The sequence below is a fragment of the Anabrus simplex genome, chromosome 8 (assembly GCF_040414725.1).
Source record: "Anabrus simplex isolate iqAnaSimp1 chromosome 8, ASM4041472v1, whole genome shotgun sequence".
Lineage (NCBI taxonomy): Eukaryota > Metazoa > Arthropoda > Insecta > Orthoptera > Tettigoniidae > Anabrus > Anabrus simplex.
Window position 1 is genome coordinate 81851447 of NC_090272.1, and position 19510 is coordinate 81870956.

A 19510-nucleotide genomic window follows, 5' to 3' on the forward strand; every position below is an offset into this window, starting at 1 on the left:
GAGTCCAATAAATTCTTTTATATTATTATTATTGAGAATCTTTCAATACGGAAAATAAAATGATTTTCATTACTTGCAAAACCCATGTCATCCAAAATTTTCCAAAGATGGTTTCATTTGACGGTATCGAAGGCCTTTTGGTAGTCAATAAATCACAGGTATACCGGAACATTGAATTCTCTAGCCTTTTCTATGATTTGTCTTAAGCTTAAGATCTGTTCTCGAGTGCCTTTCCTTTTATGAATCCAGTGTGGACTTCAGGAATTTAATACTCTAGGAATGCCCGGAGGATATGAAGCATAACTTTACTGGCATGTGAAATCAAAGCAATTAAGCGATAATTCCCACATTTTTTCCTCGATCCTTTCTTGTGGATTGGGACAAAGATTGACTGTACCCACTCCTCGGGCCAGCTTCTAGAATCCATATTGCTTGGCAGATTTTCAGTAGCATTTCAATTCCAGCATCGCCTGTAGCTTTCAAGACTTCTGCACTTATTCCCTCAGATCCACACACTTTTCCAGTTTTCAGCATTTTCAAAGCCATTTCTACTTCATCTCGGAGGATGTTAGGTTCAGGATCTGACTGTTTTTCTATCTTCACTTGGTCTTCTGCATTGCATTGTTCACTATACAGATCCTGGCAGTACAATCTTCATGTTTCCAGAACATTCTTTATATCCACAACATCATCACCCTGTGGGTTCTGTACAATCCAGGAATATGGCTTGAAATCTCAAGTGATTATTCTAATTTTGTCAAAAAGATCCTTGCTGTGGTTTTGATTTCCACGATCTTCAATCTCTGAACAAATGTTACTAAGGAAATTACTCTTATCTCTTCTACAAGAAGACTGAATCCTTTGATCAAGATCAAACATTTGCTGTCTTTTTTCTGTAGTGTTAATGCCAGATTTTTTAAGGCACCTTCTTTCTTCTACAAGCTGAAAGGCCAAGTCAGAGATCCACTGTTGTCTTCTAGTATTTGGTACTCGAGGTTCATTCAAAGAGGACTGTATCCAGTTTTTAGTCACATTCCACAGCCCTTCTGCAGTTGTTACTGGATCCTCTAATATGGAGGCTCCTCGCGCCAATGATTCCTTGAATGACGACATATTAACTACTTGTGGTATCCTGTGTGATCTTTTAACTGGTGTTTGAATTTTTATTCTCATTTCTATTCTAAGAAGCTGGTGATCACTGCCACATACTGCACCTGGACAGGTTTTGGTGTCCATTACAGAAGACCTCCATCTTGAACTGATCAGGATGTAGTCAGTCTGATTTTTATATTGACCATCAGGCGAAGTCCATGTATACATGTGCCGGACGTGATGCTTGAAGACTGTTTTAGTTATAGTGAACCTGTTTTGAATTGCGTGTTTCCCTGTTCATTTCTTTCTCCAATTCCATATCTTCCTACCGCTGAAGTCTCCCATAACAATAGTTAGTTCTCTGCTTGGAAAAGCTGAAACAGTAGCCTCAGGGTCTTGATAGAAGCGGTCGATTATTTCATCAGACACATCCGCCATTGGGGCATAAACCTGAATGATGTTGATTGAAAGTGGCTTGCATTTGAGACTTAGTGTTATAATGCAATCATTAACAAGTTTATATCATTTCACAATTGCAACCCTGTTACTGCTTTTTTCATCATTTCCAGAAAAGTAGACCCAATGTTTACCACTTCTAAAATGGCCATTGTTTTTCCAGTGAGTTTCACTTAGCCCAGCCACTCCTATATTTACCTTTCCAGCTCTTGTATTATCAGGAAAAGTTTTCCTGAAGCTAAAAGTCCTCTCACATTCCAAGTAGCCACACTCTGCTTTGTTCTTCCAGTAGCACATTTCACATTTTGCAGCCTGGAACCGCAAAAGCGCCGGTTGTCAGCCTGGTTGCATGACGAATTAAATCCGTTTAAAGCAGGTATCATGATGGTGTTCATGGGAATAATAGTGTAGTGAGGTCCCTCTCTCTTCCACACCGCAGTACCACAACCGAAAAACCAGTCGTTCTGGTGACGCTTGAGGCTCTCCGCTCTTGACCCATCTCGAGCATGAATTGCTCTGTGCATCAAGTCGATACCGATGGTGCTGCTGCCTGACATCAAGTTTTCAGTGGATTCCAGTGGTATTTCCTCCACTGAGGGACCACCGCCCTTCCTCAGGGAGCTCATCTGCCCGAAGTCGTTGGCTCCCTGAGGGTGTCAGGTTATTTCTCGCCGCCTAACACTCGGCATGAGGTCGCTGGCTGTACGGTCTACTCCATACCATAGCAGAGCAAGACTCTGGCCATTTTACCCGTCCTAAAGATGGCTGACTAAGTTAGGGCAGAAGGTGTAGATAATTAATTTAAACTTTATGGCCTAGGCAACGCATAAATGGAGAGTTGTTGTTTCCATGGTTATGTAAAATGGCCGACAATTAGGGCAGAATGATTGACAAGGGAAAGTAATAAATTGCCCATCTAACTGATGTTTACTATGGATTGATTGTAGAAATTCAATATGTCGGACACTTAGGGATACAGAAAAAATATGATCTTAATAACACTTGTAACAGATCGTAGCCACAAGAAAACACTAACACATGGACAGCACATATAGATAGATCACAAATAGCTCCTAGAACCACTACTGAGACAGTAGATCTTAATAAATTTATATATTTATCAGCACATCTACACCTGATCTTGATTCAAGGCCTGCTGACATACTGGCCTCCTCAGTATTTGTCGATAGGACCACTAATAATATAAACATTTGAGAATTAAATTTTAGGCCTTCCCTTAAACTACCATTTTACTCAGCATGAGTAAAATGATTTATAGCCTAGATTGTAGTGGCTCATCCCCCGACTTCACATATCGATTTTCATTAAATTCTCTTCAGCCATTTTCTCGTGATTTATCTACATACATACATACATACATACATACATACATACATACATACATACATACATACAGACAGACAGACAGACAGACAGAAATTACGGAAAAGTAAAAAGTGCATTTCCTTGTACTATGGACATGACCGATACAGAAATGCCATTCTTTTCAAATTCTAAGCAATGTACAGAAAAAACTCTTATCTATCTAAATATATATAATAACATGTCCTGACTGACTGACTGATTCATCATCGCTGAGCCAAAACTATTGGACATAAAGAAATGAAATTTTGAGGATGCATTTATATTAGGATGTAGATGCTCACTAAGGAAGGATTTTCAGGTATTTCGTCGTTAAGGGGGTGAAAAGGGGGGTGAAATTTTTAAATGAGGATATCTATATCTCAAAAACTTACAAGTTTACAGATGTAAAACTTGTTATGTGGAATCTCCTTTAAAAATAAAGAAACACATGTTTTATTGATTTTGCAAAATCCCATTAAGGGGGATGAAAAAAGGGGGAAAATTGGTTGAATACCTTTTATGAGGATACTTATATCTCAAAAACTGAAGATGTTACAGATGTAAAAATTGGTGATTGGAATCTCTTAACACATTGCGGACCGGGTGCACTTCACCCCATGCACAGCCCTGTTCCCGGCCACTTTCTAACTACCTCTAAGCTGGAGTGCATGCATTCAAATAAACTCTCAGAACTTCACTAGTTTTTGAAGGACTACTGCGTATTTTTCTAGTGGCCTTCCTGAATAGATGTTGAAATGCAGGGTATTTCTTGAAATCTATTTCGGGTCATAGTTTTTGGAAATATGGGTTTTTTTATTAGGGGATCGGTTGGCCAGTAATCTTCCAGACATGATTTCTTCACCTGCCCTATCAATATACACAGAGCAATATTTTTTTTTAATTTCCCTGCTAGTGACATTAGTCCACTTTAGTGTTTTAGGGGATACGTTATAAGGATGTGAATTCTGCTCATAGTATAAGTTTGTCTTTTCAGCTACATACTGAAAATATTCCTCACCAATCATAAGTCCTGCTACTTGTCCTATGTTTCCAGATTCATTAGACCATACCTTTATACCAGCAGCACCTTCAAAATCCTATAGCCTAGGTTCACTGTTGCCCATAACCCAGTTGTCAGAAAACACTACATTCTTTACAATATTTAGAATATTTACACCCGGAACACAATTATCAGACTCGTTCTGCGCTACGAGTGTTTCACGCCTTGAAGATAAGACTATATCATCGTCATCACTTGAAACATTTCCGTTAGAAGATATTTCATTATCGAACTCTAAATATTCAGCATCACTTAGATATTCGGAGCCTGTATCAGCACATAATTCGCGAATAATTTCATCTTTGTCTAAACTCATGCGATCCCTGGGCGCTGCCATCTTGCATGGCTCTTCGAACTTTGTAAACATGTTGTCAGGAAATGCAAAGAAAATCTATGATATGAAGAATACTCGAAAAGAAATGCGACTATCGATTGTGTAGAACCATACATAACAGAGTTCTATCACCCCTGACCTCCAAATAGTTCCCGTATATCTCAAAAGATAGCACTAAAGTTCAGTCTGCTGCTAACACGAGATAACTCGGGACCGGTCCGCAACGCTCGGCTAGGCAAACACGAGTTTTCTCGGGACCGGTCCGCAATGTGTTAAAGAAATGCATATTTTTTTGTTTTTGGAAAATCCACTTAGGCGGGGATGAAAAATTGAAAAATTAGTTCAATTATTGGTATGAGTACTTATATCTCAAAAACTAAGAATGTTGCAGACATGAAAATTGGTGTTTGGAATCTCCTTTAAAAACAAACACGTATTTTTTTGTTTTCGGAAAATCCACTTGGGGGGGGGGGGGCAGTGAAAATAAGTAAAGAATGAGTTGAATTCTGTTTAAGAGGATACTTATAACTCAGAAACTGAAGATGTTACAGACGTGAAAGTTGGTATTTTCAATCTCCTTTAAAAATAAACACGTACTTTTTTGTTTTCGGAAAATCCACTTAAGGGGTTGAAAAGGATTTAAAAAGTGGGTGAATTTTGAAAATGAGTACCGGTATATGTCAAAAACTTAACATGTTACAGACATAAAACTTGGTTTTTGGAAAGTCCTTTAATAGGAACACGTACTTTTTGTTTTCGGAAAAGGCACTTAACCGAGGGTGAAAAGAAGTGGAAAAAAAAAGTGAATAAGTTTTAATGAGGATGCTTATATCTCACAAACTGATGATGGTACAGATGCGAAAATTAGTATATGGAATCTCCTTTAAAATTAAAGGAACATGTATTTTTTTTGTTTTCGGAAAATGAGAAGGACTGATAAAGGGGTTGAATTCTTTTTATGGGGGTTCTTATAGTCTGTCTCAAAAACTGAAAATATTACGACATGGAGATAGATGTTTGGAATCTCCTTTGAAAAACTTCTTCTTTTTTTCGATTTGAGAGAAGACTGTTTCTCATATTTACAGTTCTATGTTGCTTGGCCATCTTAGCCCCAAAAGGCAATAACACAAACGTGGTTTACAAAGAGTTTCCGGGGTAAATGAAACTCAGTTTGTCAGTGAATGTTTATATTTTAGGGGTTTTCAGATAATGTCTTAGTACAGTACCGAGGAACGATTACTTTTATTATTTTACAAAATCCATGCGAGCGAAGCCGCGGGTAACTGCTAGTTTTATATATATATACAGTAGATTATGTTTGCAATTGCTTTATAACTGCTGTTTCCCACATCCATCATTTTCCTGTATCTGTCTCCTTCCCCCTCCCCCTGCAATCCTGCCAAAAATTTTGAATTGAGGTTTGGCTGTGTTCATTTTTAGGGATACAAGGATTTCACTATGCTAACGATAAGCCATGAACCATATAACTTCCTTCCACTAACTCTATCTTATATTTTATTATGTAGAGAAAACAGAGAGTATATAAGATTGATAATAAGAAAACAAGTATTAGTAATACATGGGTAAGTCAAGGGACCAGTTTGACGCATGGGTGATGGGCCCCAAAAATTCACATAGTATCTCAGATGACAGTAGGTGATGGGCTATGAGGATTCTCATTTTTATACCCCTCACATTTCCTTGAACACCGCTACAATCTGGTGGCAAGATTATAAGTTTCAAGTTTCATGGAATATAGAATCTTTCTTTCTTTCTTTCTTTCTTTCTTTCTTTCTTTCTTTCTTTCTTTCTTTCTTTCTTTCATCCTTGATGTACAAAATAAAATCAGAAATATAGAGCTTCAGGGCAGCTTGCAGGTGTCGAGATGGTACAGCGCATGCAGTTGCTTACGAATGCTGATATTTATGATGAATTGCTATCAGATGTACTGAGTGACAGTAAATCGGATATTTCTAATGATGTGAGTGATTCAGAAAGTGATCTTGGTCCTACATCAAATCGTAGGCAACCATCTTATGCGTTGGAATACAGCAGTGATTCAGATACAGCTGATGAAGACGTAAACATAGTTTATGTTGTAGGATTAGGCAGACGTCATCACGTAGTTGCTCTAGGGAGCTGGTGTTACTTGCTCCGCTCTGGACGACTGTCTGTCACGTGACAAGAGAGCAGCGGACAGGCGGGTTGCATACTGTGGCCGTAGTGTACTTGCCGCTCGGAAATGTTACCAAAGAAACAAAGCTATAATAATAATAATAATAGTAATTTGGAGCAAAGCTATAATAATAATAATAATTTGGAGCATGGATCATGTGAGACGAACGGGACACAGATTATACAACAGGACAAGAAAATTATTCATTAACAAAGGAATGTACAGCAGAGTGAAATATGTCCTGAATAAATACATTTTCACGATTAACTGAAGCTTTTTGGACACGTACATTTACCAAAAAGAAAATACAGTTTGTGTGATTTGTACATTTCAGTATTTTTATGGCATTTATGACTATGTCAACAAATTAAACACAAGAATTGAAACATATCACTGGTGTACTGCTCTTTGACAGGACCTTTGGGCTCGTTTAGATAGTATTCTATCAATGTTTGGTACTGTCGTTTGCGTACTGGCAAGTCGCAAAGCACATTTCAAGTTTTCATCAGTGAGCCTACTTCTGTGTCTAGATTTACAAGTCTTCATTAACGAAAACATCTGTTCACATAAATAAGTTGATTCGAATATACTTAAAACATGTGCATAAAATTTGTGCAATCTAGGAAATCTCTCCTGTGGAAAATGAACATGAAATTCAGTCAAACTGTTAGTGTTTGCAAACTTATCTTTCATTTGAGTATCGCACTGTAAGTCAATCAGATCTAGCTGCAGTTTGCACATCCATCGAGAAGGGCGTAGCGAACACCTGCAAATCCTTTTCTAATGCCTGAATATCGTACAAACCTACTCTCAATTTTCTCATATAGTGACATTAAAAGCGACTAGGCTTGAACACAGTGTGATGCGAGGAGACGTACTACTGTCACCTCACATGAGTTAACGCGAATCGTGTCGCAATCTAACCTGTCCAGAAAGATGTGCTGTACCTTCGAGCCACTGACCTTCAGTACGTATTAGGTCATGCACTTCCCCTACTTCTTCCCCTACTTGCACGCTAAGCTGCTCTCTTTCCTCGAATGCGGAGGCAAACTGGCTCCGAAGGCATTTTGCTCTCGATTGATGATGCCTGGGCTTAGATACTGAGAAGCAAAGGGTACTGCTTTGAAAGGTGTAACACCATACAGAAATATTAGGCAACTTGATGAGTACATGTTTCAGGTTAATATGTTGAACAATTTTCGAGTCACAATAGAGTGAGAGCAGCAGTGTAGTTTTGTTCTTGCAGGCTTGAACTATCCGGTCAACAGGGGATAGCAGCCTCCGTTCGGAGCCTGTCACCAGTGTATTAAGTCCATAGTATAGGAAGCCATTTTCAATCCCCGACATGAGGCGCCATCTTCAGTGTGTGATATCTTCCCAACTCTGGGCAACCTCCAAAGAAATGACCAATTGGATATGTTAGGTGATGTGCTTCCATTTGCGTGCAGTATTATGTGGGATAATCTCATTCCATTCTATCCCTCTCAGCCATGTGTATTGGAATAATATTTTGCCTTCAACAGATACTGGTGAAAGTATTCTGAGTGGGTCATAGAACTTTGAGATACCGGGCGAGTTGGCCGTGCGGTTAGGGGCACATGGTCGTGAGCTTGCATCTGGGAGATAGTGGGTTCGAATCCCACTGTCGGCAGCCCTGAAGATGGTTTTCTGTGGTTTCCCATTTTCACACCAGGCAAATGCGGGGGCTGTACCTTAATTAAGGCCATGGCTGCTTCTTTCCAACTCCTTTCCTATCCCATCATCGCCATAAGACCTATCTGTGTCGGTGTGACGTAAAGCCACTAGGAAAAAAAAAAAAACCTACTTTGAGATAACTTATAAGAGTTGTTGTTTTGTAGCTGGCTCTTCATGTGTGCTGTCTTGATGAGAAAGGAACAGTGTGTCTGATTTTGTGTTCCAGTTTACTCCCAGAACTGTTGTTTTGATCAGAAAATCTTCTGAATCATTTCACAGATCTTCTACCATGGTTTCTGTTTATTTTCACTGAAAATTTTATAATACTGTAGTTGTTACGATCCGATCTTGAAGTCGTTTTTCTAATTTATATGTTTCCCTCCACTTAAATCCTTTGAGAATCGTTCCTTTTACGGTGATTCTATCAAAATTATGCGATCTTTGAAGGAAGTGAATTACTGGCCCATATGTATTCTTTTCTGTGGCGACCTCCTCAGGTTGTGAAATAGAGTTTTCAACTTGAATGGTGGGATCTGTTATTTCAGTTGAACTTTTTAAATCCTGATTTTAAAAGCTCCACCCAACATTATTCGTCTACTACTATCATCCCATGTCACCTCTCCACCGATGCCTCGGAACATACGGCTTACGAGTTATAAATTTCATGTCTGATCTGTATTGAAATGTACATCAGTTTCAAAAATATTACTAAAATTTTATTAGGATCAACCTATTCAATACAATGAAGTTCCTAAAGTTAGATTCACATCTTATTATACTAAAATTTGATGGACATGTTTCGCCCGTTGTAAGGGCATCATCAGCCTTTTTACACTCATACCTAAAAGACAGAAATAAGGATCCTAATTGTTTTGGTCAAAATATAACATTATGAGTATTACACAATGTGAAATTGTTATGAGGTCTTATTTGATACTTTGAAATATTTGTGAAGAAATGAATAATGTTGGTGTGATATTGCACTGGTGATTTAAAATATTTTATAAAATAGACAACTAGTCCATATTCACATCATAATTATAATAAGGTCTATGGCTAAAGTTGAATCTTGAGTTGCAGTATCAATGTACGAGTGAAATTCGATTAAAGGCAACGATTTAAATTTGAAGAAAAGGTTATGATATTAAACTATAGTATGGCGCTGAGTAGATGATGATTTTGTTGGATCCATTAATCTCGTTTACAAAGTGGGACCACGGTATTTATACTTTTGTTGAAGAAGTAATAAAAAGTTCACAACTGAAAGTTGCCGTGTAGGTCTTTACTAGCTGGAGTGATTATTTTCTCTTATACTGATAGTTAAATGGAAACATTCTTGCTTGTTGTTGGCTGTAGCTTTAAATATAGATTGACTATTTAAGGATATTTAGTGAAGAATCTGTAATGAAAAGAGGATATAAAGATATGAAGTTTAGAGAAAAACGGTTCTTTGATGAAATGCTATGTATTCATTTACTTACCCTCTCGATTTTTGTGGTGTGAACTGGTTGTCTGTGTGATGTCAGAACGAGTGACATTTGAATTTCTTGTATTGTATCGATGTGGAATTGAGGGAGGGGAGGGGGGGGTGTAATGGAGGAGAGGAGATGGGTGGAGTGTTAAGCTTACGTGCTGTTGGCTGCAGGGGCGGAGATGGAAGGGGATTGTGAGAACTTTATTTGAAATTAGTTTAAGATATTTAAGAATTTTGTTTAAATTTAGATTTAAAGATTGTAATAAATTGGGTAAAGTCTCATATAAGGGATTTTTTACTTCAACCAGATCATTGAGATTTAGGATTTTGTTGTAATGTTGATCTTGATATAGACTGCCGGAAAAATTAACAGTAATACAATCTATATATTTTCTGAAAGCTTATTTTATTGCCTCTCTGATGCAAGATAACAAATTAATTTATTGCCCTTCACATAGCAGTCTGTGTAGCATTTCTTAATTGAAGGGGGAAAAAAACAAAAATTTTGCACTTTACATGCTCGTGTGTATTGAACTGCCAGATAGCAGTAAATGCTTCTAACTACTGTTACTGACCATCCACAGATGTCTCTGTTGTGTAAAAAGCTGCTAGGAACTACTTCCTGTTGTGCATTCCTACTTCTTGTCTGTTAATAATCCCTCTGAATCCTCATAGAAGTTTTCGTGTTTACCAGTTTGTTTCTTTTTGCTGGGAAGAGTTTGAGTGCCAGATTGTAATAAAAAATGGGTAGAAAATGTGATATATCACCAAGAAAGGCTGCATAGATTGTGACATTAAGTGAATGTGGTAAAACTAATTCTGAGATAGCTCAAATTGTGGGAGTGCACAAAAGTACAATAGGGAGACAATTGGCCAAGTTTCGAGAAACGGGTGGTCTTATGAGTGGTAGAGTGGGGAATATGTGGTAGAAAACTGAAAACACCCAGGTCTGACAATGCTTTGCATCGTTTATGTATAGAAAATAGATTTGCTACCTCGGAAGTACTTAGAGACAAATGGAGGGAAACGTCTGGGGTTAATGTTTGTTCTAGAACTGTAAGGAACAGATTGCAAAAATTTGATTGGTGTCCAAAAAGCCTATAAAGAAACCAATGCTCACCAAGCAGCAACGTATGAAGCGTGTTCAGTGGGCTAAAGAACATCAGCACTGGCCAGTTGAGCAGTGGCGTAAGGTTCTCTTCAGTGATGAATCTAAAGTCAGTATTGGTGGAAATGATGGAGGTTGTCGAGTGTTTTGGAAAACAAGTGAAGCACTGAATCCAGCTTGTACTCTGAAAACTGTGAAGTTTCCAACTAGTGTTATGCTCTGGGGGTGTTTCTCATACAATGGTGTTGGGCGTATTGATGTCCTAGAATCCACCATCAATGGGCAGAAATACAAGACAATTTTGGAGAAGAAAATGTTACCATCAGGAAGGGATTTATTTGCAGGACTACCATTCATTCTTCAGGATGATTCAGCACCCTGCCATCATGCAAAAGTGGTCAAAGACTTCTTAGGTGAACAAGAAAATGTCACAGCGCTGTCTTGGCCTGGAAATTCGTGATACCTAAATCCAATAGAAAATTTGTGGGCGATTCTGAAGAAGAAAATAAGAGAAAGGAAGCCCCGAACAAGACTGCAATTGATTGAGGCTATTGTTAATATCTGGTATCATGGAATACCCATTAAAACTCTCCAAAATGTAGTAGATTCCATGCCGAGGAGGTGTCAAGAAGTTTCGAGGTCAAAAGGCTATCCCACCAAGTACTAGAGCCGAGATAAGAAAGTAATTAGTGAAGTGTAAAATTCTGGTTTTGTCCCTTCAATTAAGAAATGCTACACAGACTGCTAAGTGAAGGGCAATAAATTCATTTGTTACCTTGCATTAGAGATGCAATAAAACAAGCTTTCAGAAAATATATAGATTGTATTACTGTGTAATGACCTGTCACACTGAAACATGAAATAGTTTGATATGAGGAGAAAATTCACAGAGTTGCTATTAATTTTTCCGGCAGTGTATATAAATGTTTTCTAATTCGTTCATTAATTTTCTTTTGCCTACTATTTTGATGGTTGTAAGGTCCTGTTCGATAGTTGTAAAATGATGACCTGTATCTTTCATATGAGAACTCATGGCTGAGAACTTATTGTATCTATTGGTATTATAGTGCTCCTGATATCTAGTAAGGAAACTCTGGCCTGTTTGCCCAATATATGATTTTTCACATGGTGTGCATTTGAGTCTGTATATGCCTGAGCTTGAGTAGATACTATTGTTTGTGTTGAGTGTGTTGTGGTTAAAAAAACAGGTTACTGTTGGTGTTTGTTGTTTTAAAGGCAATGTTGATGTTTTGTTTTTTCAGTGGGTTTGTTACTTGGTAAATGCCTGGATTTATTGTAGGTGAAAGTGGCAAACTTAGAGATTTTTTAGGTTTATCTGGGACGAGCCTTTTCTTCAAATTTAAATTGGGTTGCTTTTAATCAAATTTCACTCATACATTGATACTGCAGCTCAAGGTTCAACTTTAGCCATAGACCTTCTTATTATTATGTGGATATGGACTAGTTGTCTATTTTATAAAATATTTAAAATCACCAGTGAAATATCACACCATCATTATTCATTTCTTCGCAAATATTTCAAACAAGCTTTAACTGTAAATTATCAATTAAGAACTCATAACAATTTCACATTGTGTAATACTCATTCTTAATGTTATATTTTGACCAAAACAATTGGGATCTTGATTTTTTTTTTTTTCCTTTTAGGTATGAGTGTAAAAAGGCTGATGATGCCCTTACAACGGGCGAAACATGTCCCATAAAATTTTAGTATAATAAGATGTAAATCCTAACTTTAGGAACTTAAATGTATTGAATAGGTTGATCCTAATAAAATTCTAGTCATATTTTTTAAACTGGCATACGGTTTAGTCGAGCTCCCAAGTCTTCCCAGCCCAAAGTTTGCAACATTTTTTAACACTACTCTTTTGTTGGAAATCACCTTTCCTTTCCTTTCCTTTTTTTTCCTTTCCTTTCCTTTCCTTTCCTTTCCTTTCCTTTCCTTTCCTTTCCTTTCCTTTCCTTTCCTTTCCTTTCCTTTCTTTTGGATCTATCTCAGTTCTTGAATCAGGTAATCCTGGTGAGAGATCCCATATTCTAATTGTGGTCTCACCAATGACATCTGCTCTCCCCTTTACATCCTTACTACAACATCGAAATAATCTTTTAACCATATGAAGAGATCTGTAACCTTTATGTACTGTACAATCCCTTTTATGCAGTTACCCTAATGAAGATCTTTCCGAATATTAACAATCAACAATTTAAAATGAAAGGACTTTTCCTCTTAGTGAAACTTGCAACCAGATTTTTCACTCTGTTTACCATTATACTATTGTCTGCTGTCCATCTCACAATATTGTTGAGGTCTTTTTGTAGGTTGCTGACAGTCCTGTAACTTATTTATTGCTCATACAGTATAACATCATATGCAAAAAGCCTTATATGTGTTTCCATTTCTTTCTTTTTTATTTATTTATTTATTTATTTATTTATTTTTTTTTTTTTTTTGCTTTACATCGCTCCGACACAGATAGGTCTTACGGCGACGATGGGACAGTAAAGGGCTAGAAGTGGGAAGGAAGCGGCCATGGCCTTAATTAAGGCATGGCCCCAGCATTTGCTTGGTGTGAAAATGGAAAACCACAGATAACCATTTTCAGGGCTGCCGACAGTGGGGTTCGAACCTACTGTCTCCCGAATACTGGATACTGGCTGCACTTAAGCGACTGCAGCTGTTGAGTTTTGTTTCCCATTTCTTCATCATTTATATATAAGAAAATATAAAGTCCAATGATACTGCCTTACAGAACTCCCCTCTTAATGATTACAGGATCAGATAATGTTTCACCTACTCTAATTCTCTGAGTTCTGTTTTCTGGAAATGTAGCCACGCATTCAGTCACTTTCTTGTCTAGTCTAATTAGCCCCCTTTTTTTCCCCCTGTAGTCCCCCTTGCTCTACCCTATCAAAAGCCTTGGATATTATAGGCCAATAGCGATATAGTCCATTTGACCTCCTGAATCTAAAATATCTGCTGATATCTTGCTGGAATCCTGCAAGTTGAGCCTCCCTGGAATAACGCTTCCTAAATTGTGTTTTATCAGACCAGCTTGTAATTTCTCTTATATAATCAGAAATAGCACTTTCCCAAAGTTTGCATGCACCATATGTCAAGCTGACTGACCTGTAATTCTCTCCAACCTTCCTTTGAAGATAGTAGCACCAGTGAAGATAAAGGCTTCAATAGTGGCAAAGGGGACAGTAATAGAGAAATGAACAGTTTTCATTTTAATAGTGATTGGGATATAGTTAGTGCCCTGCACAGATGCGGATATCCACGAAGTTAGTGTCTTGGCGGATGCAAACTGTATGGCAATGCGGATAATTTTGCTGATAATGACGTTTATTGATTTTCACTTAGGTATAATCTTGTTTTTGCTTGTGGTTGGGCAACCCTTGACATTGGCATGGGAGAACAGTGATATATAAAGAGCCTTGTGATCATAAACTCGTAAATTTGACCTAAGCCTAACTGACTCCTGCCCGCAGTTAATGGAAGGAAGGAACAAAGGTCAATACATTGGTAGTTGTCTCAAGAGAAAATCCATCATAAACTTGTGACTGTAGGGGTTCTGGTGCCAGATGTCAAGCCTATTGTATTACGTTAACAGATCTATCCAATTCAATACCTCTGAACCAAAGGACTCGACGCTGACCATTCAGCCTAGGAGCCAGGCCATCTACTGGTGAAGTACAGGTTATAAATGACTTGAAGATGGTTCAAATCTTCTTTTATTGACTAAATTACACATTCATTTCAACATATTAAGAGTATTTTGTGAATTGTTTGGGTAAAATCCGTTGTGTTACGAATTAGGTAATTTTCTGATAAAAGTGCAGAAAAAAATCAGTTAAATATTTACATTCTCCGCAGATAACCAATCGTGAATGCGGGTGTGGATGAAGGAAATGCGGATGTGGAGCGGATGCGTATGTTATTTTGTATATCCGCGCAGGGCTCTAGATATAGTGGGTGTAAGTGGTGTTACAGCTACTGCAGGCATGTCATAGTGAAGGTGTGACCGAAAGTAGACATTGCACCTTTGTGAATATTTCAAGAAATACCATACCCAGCAAGTCGTCTTCTTCCTCTTCTATCGCTTTTCCCACACCCTGGTGGGGTTGTAGGTGCAAACTCCATCAAGCATGTGGACTTGCCCTATTTTACGGCAAGATGCCCTTCCTGATGCCATCTCTATGAGGAGGGATTTAAGTATGTCTTTCTGTGGTGCTTTTTAGCATTGTGTGTATATGAAGAGGAGGGTATTGAGACACACACACAAATACCCAGTCCCCAAGTCAACTTAATTCACCATACACAATTAAAATCTCCAGCCTGGCTGGGAATAATCGAACCTGAGACGCTCTGAATCAAAGGACTCGACGCTGACCCCTCAGCCAAGGAACCGGGCCACATACTGGTGAAGTATAGGTCATAAATGACTTGAAGGTGGTTCAAACCCTCTTTTATTCACTAAATTCACTAAAGTCATTTCAACATATTAAAGAGTGTTTTGTGAATTGTTTGGGACAAATCCGTTGTGTTACAAATTAGGTAATTTTCTGATAAAAGTGCAGAAATAAATCAGAGTGGATTATTAGCAATATGGAAAAAAAAAAATGGAGTCCAAAGGGTTAAATAGTGGTACAAAGTACAATATCCTTATGGGAATATACGAGGGAAAGTCAGTAAGTATCTGCAATTTTGCTCTAATTGTCTTTAGGTTAGCTCTGTGGCGTTGTGTGCTCAGCAGCCGCTAGATGGGACCGTTGTCTACGTCTGTGGTAGGTTTCTGCATTATGAGTTCAGAATAGCTTGCGTTGTTGCAACATAAAGATGGCTGCACCACTTTCTGTTTGCACCAAGGAAGAACAGCATTCCGTAATCCGTTTTTTGTGGTCTGAGGGTGTACCAGGAGCAGAAATTCATAGAGGACTTTCAACACAATACGGGGCCAATGTTTTGCCACAGCGGGTGCTTTCATTTCATGCTCTTGACATTTGCTTTCTGGTTCGAAGTGGTGAACCCATGTTTCATTTCCATTGATGATCCATTTCAGCAAAGTTTCACCTTCTTTAGCATGATGGTCCAGTAGATGCTAATAGATTCTCACATGATTGCGCTTCTGCTCTTCATTGAGTTGCTTTGGAACCAATCTCGAACAGACTGTGTGAAAGTTAAGCCTGTTATGCATGATTTCATGTGCAGAACCATGGCTGATGTGCATATGGTTTGCCACATCGTCAGTAGTCACTCTTCTATTATTCAGGATCATATCACGCATTTGTTCAATATTGGAATCAGTTACGGCTGCAGATGGACGCCCGGATCTTGCCTCAAGCTGTACTGATCTGAAACCTACCACAAACATAGACAATAGTGCCATCTAGCGGCTGGTGAGCACTTAACACCATAAAGCCAACCTAAAGGCAATTAGAGCAAAATTGCAAATACTTATTGACTTGCCTATATAAATTGATTCCTTTAAAATTTGATCTTTAAGAGGGATGGTGTTTCGGACAAGTTTCACTGTACATACATACATATATACAGTACATACATACATACATACATACATACATACATACATACATACATACATACATACATACATACATACATGCTTAGGTCATTCAGTATGCAAGCCTCTGTGAATTAACTAAGTGCCTCCAAATTCTCTTTTTCGCAGCTTTCTGTGACCACCTTCAGTTCCTCTCCTCCTACCATTAATCAATAAAAACTGAGTCTATCCAATGTCACCTTGGTCTCCCTCTGCCTCTTGTACCCTCCTTGGCTGAGTCCATTGTTCTCCTAGATAACTTATCCTCCTCCATTCGCCTCACCTGACCCCTCCTCTAAAGCCAGTTTGTAGGTACTACTTCATCCAGCAAGTTAATTTCTAATTTAGCCTCTATTTCTTCATTCCGAGTACCCACCTGCCATTGTTCCCACTTATTTGTACTAACAGTCATCCTCTCTACTTTCATATCTGTTACTTCCACTTTATGAATAAAATATGCTGAGTCTACCCAGCTTGCACTCCAAAAGAATATAGTTGGTCTGAAAACTGACCAATGTGAAGAAAGATTTTGTCTGAGAGCTGACTTCTTTATGTTACTGTTGGTTGCAACTGCAGTCTTACTCCATTAGCTTTGCTGCACCTTGATTGAGCTGATCTAAAACAGTCTATATTTTCTTTTTCTTTATAAGATTCTTATTTTGTACATTTGTTGTATATCCTACTACTACTACTACTACTACTACTACTACTACTACTACTACTACTACTACTACTACTACTACTACTACTAGTGAAGCAGGATGGCTTATGTTTATATTTCAGGTGATGCTCATGAGTATGCCAACAATGGAAGAAGTGTACAGAAAATGTTGTGCTCTGGCTGAAGATAAAGACAAAGATGATGAGCGTGACTTTGTTCATCCCACTCGGCTTGTGAATTTCCTGGTGGGACTTCGAGGTAAGAACGAGACGATGGCAGTGGGTGGACCATGGAGTCCTTCATTGGATGGATCCAACCCTGAAAACGACCCCTCGGTTCTCATCAAGACTGCTATCAGGACATGCCAGGCCCTTACTGGAATCAATCTGTCTGCTTGCACTCGCTGGTGAGTTAATTTATATCCAGTGTCAGCTTTTGATTGCTCTTCCTGACCAGTGCTGTTAACTTGAGTGATCCTGCTATTATTTCTTGTATGTTTGCTTCTAATTTTATTGCATTTCTCCATTACAGAGTGCTTTTGGGGATATAAGTCTTATTAAGTTCTCCTGCTGCAGTTTTTAAAAATGTAACAGTAACCTTGTGTTTCTTTTATTTACTATCTTTGTAATTGTGTGATTCTTTTTTCTTTACATAAACAGCTTGTTAAGTTATGCTTCGGTATAATATGTTTTATGCTGTTAACATATCAGTGGATGATTGATTACCTTTATTTAACATATATTTTATTGTTGTAGTACCCAAGTCAAGCTGCTTGGCTCTTATGGATAACTTGCTGGATGTCCTTGCCTTTAAATATAGGTTTATTCCTCCTACTTTCCTCATTTCAATTTGAACCATTTTTCCATGGTATTATCAGCTTGTTTCACATTTGATCATTATACCTGGAATACTCTTTGCGTATAGTTTTCCCCCCTGCTTCTGCCACATTCATTGCATTGTCTCATTTCAGATCTTTGTACATCTTCCTGTGATTTCAAATTTTCTTGCATTGCTACATACATAACAAAAGCTCAGGTTATCAGGTAAATATCTTCAAAGAAATTAAATTTGAGCTGTTTACTTGTTGTTACATCCCTGAATGAGGTAGGACTTACATCTAGACCAAAGATATTTTCACAAGTCAAGAAACAGGTGGACAGCAACGACTTTCCCAGTATGAAGGCACATGCCTGGATGGATCAGTAAATTTAAATTTGTTTTGTTGCCCAAGGTGGTGCAGCTCTTTTCAGGCACACTTTCAGTGAAGACCTGTTGTATGTTCAGTTGTTTAAAAAAGGAAAAAAGAATGACCGCATGGTATTGTCAGAGGTGCCAACTTTTACGGATTGTCCGTAATTATTACGGATTTTACCTCACGATTACGGAATTACGGTTAAAGGGGAAGTTATTACGGAAAAGCTGACATTATCACAAAAAAATAATTTTCTACGGGAAGGAGAAAAGAAGGAAAAATAATCAATCCTTTCGAGCCTTTCTCCTAAATCCTCCTCGTTTCAATGCTTGTGAGTTGGCAAAGATACTTATTCGATCGTGACTTCCTTTTGCTACCTATAAGCGTTGTAAAATTCATTGTGAATGTAGGAGCTGCTCTTCTCCACTATAAATCCCTCAGTAATCTTGTATTTGCCGAGCTCGATAGCTGCAGTCGCTTAAGTGCGGTCAGTATCCAGTGTTCGGAAGATAGTAGGTTCGAACCCCACTGTCGGCAGCCCTGAAATTGGTTTTCCGTGGTTTCCCATTTTCACACCAGGCAAATGCTGGGACTATACCTTAATTAAGGCCACGGCCGCTTCCTTCCCACTCCTAGCCCTTCCCTGTCCCATCGTCGCCATAAGACCTATCTGTGTCGGTGCGACGTAAAGCAACTAGCAAAAAAATAAAAATAAAATAAAAAATAAAATCTTGTAAAGTGTACCTGACAGTTGACAGAAACATAGAGAATGAAGTGGGGCCTACATTAAGCATATCTGCACTGGAATCGCTTATGTTATCACAGTGAGAAGGATGCTTCAAAAACTACACTGAAAAGCAGCTGCTGCGTAAGAAACAAGCTACAAGGAATGAGCAGCATTTAAATTAACATTTTATGTAATAATCCTAGCGGTGTAGCCTATGAAGTTCTACCTGTTTTATCACAGAACTTACAGGTTGTGTGCAAATTTTGTGTAATATGATATAATTTCGAATAGATTGCTAGGGGGTAGGGTGGAAGGGGTGTCATTATCGATAAGGAAGGAGCATGCTTTGGACTTGACTATAAATTTTTCTCGGGGGCGGGAGGCGATTACTGATAATCCAGTTCTAAGGTTGGCACCTCTGTATTGTATTAGTTCCTTGTTAGTACACTTCTCTTAGAAACAATTGAACCTATAGATAGAATGTTTATTGTGTGTGTCCACAAGCTTTGTATCTACTGTACATGAAGGGTGAATTATATTTCGATAATACCCTATGTCTTCTTCTTCTTCTTCTTCTTCCTCGTC

General features: G+C 38.2%; 1 protein-coding gene across 3 annotated transcripts in view; it reads left to right on the forward strand.

The window, feature by feature from the left end:
• LOC136878809 (cell division cycle and apoptosis regulator protein 1) overlaps positions 1 to 19510 on the forward strand; it is a 351110-nt gene that overhangs the window by 161631 nt on the left and 169969 nt on the right. For all 3 annotated transcript variants that reach the window (XM_067152300.2, XM_067152302.2, XM_067152301.2), the window contains one exon: positions 17129 to 17412. In XM_067152300.2, coding sequence (XP_067008401.2) covers positions 17129 to 17412 — 284 coding nt within the window. The remainder of the gene's footprint in view (positions 1 to 17128; positions 17413 to 19510) is intronic.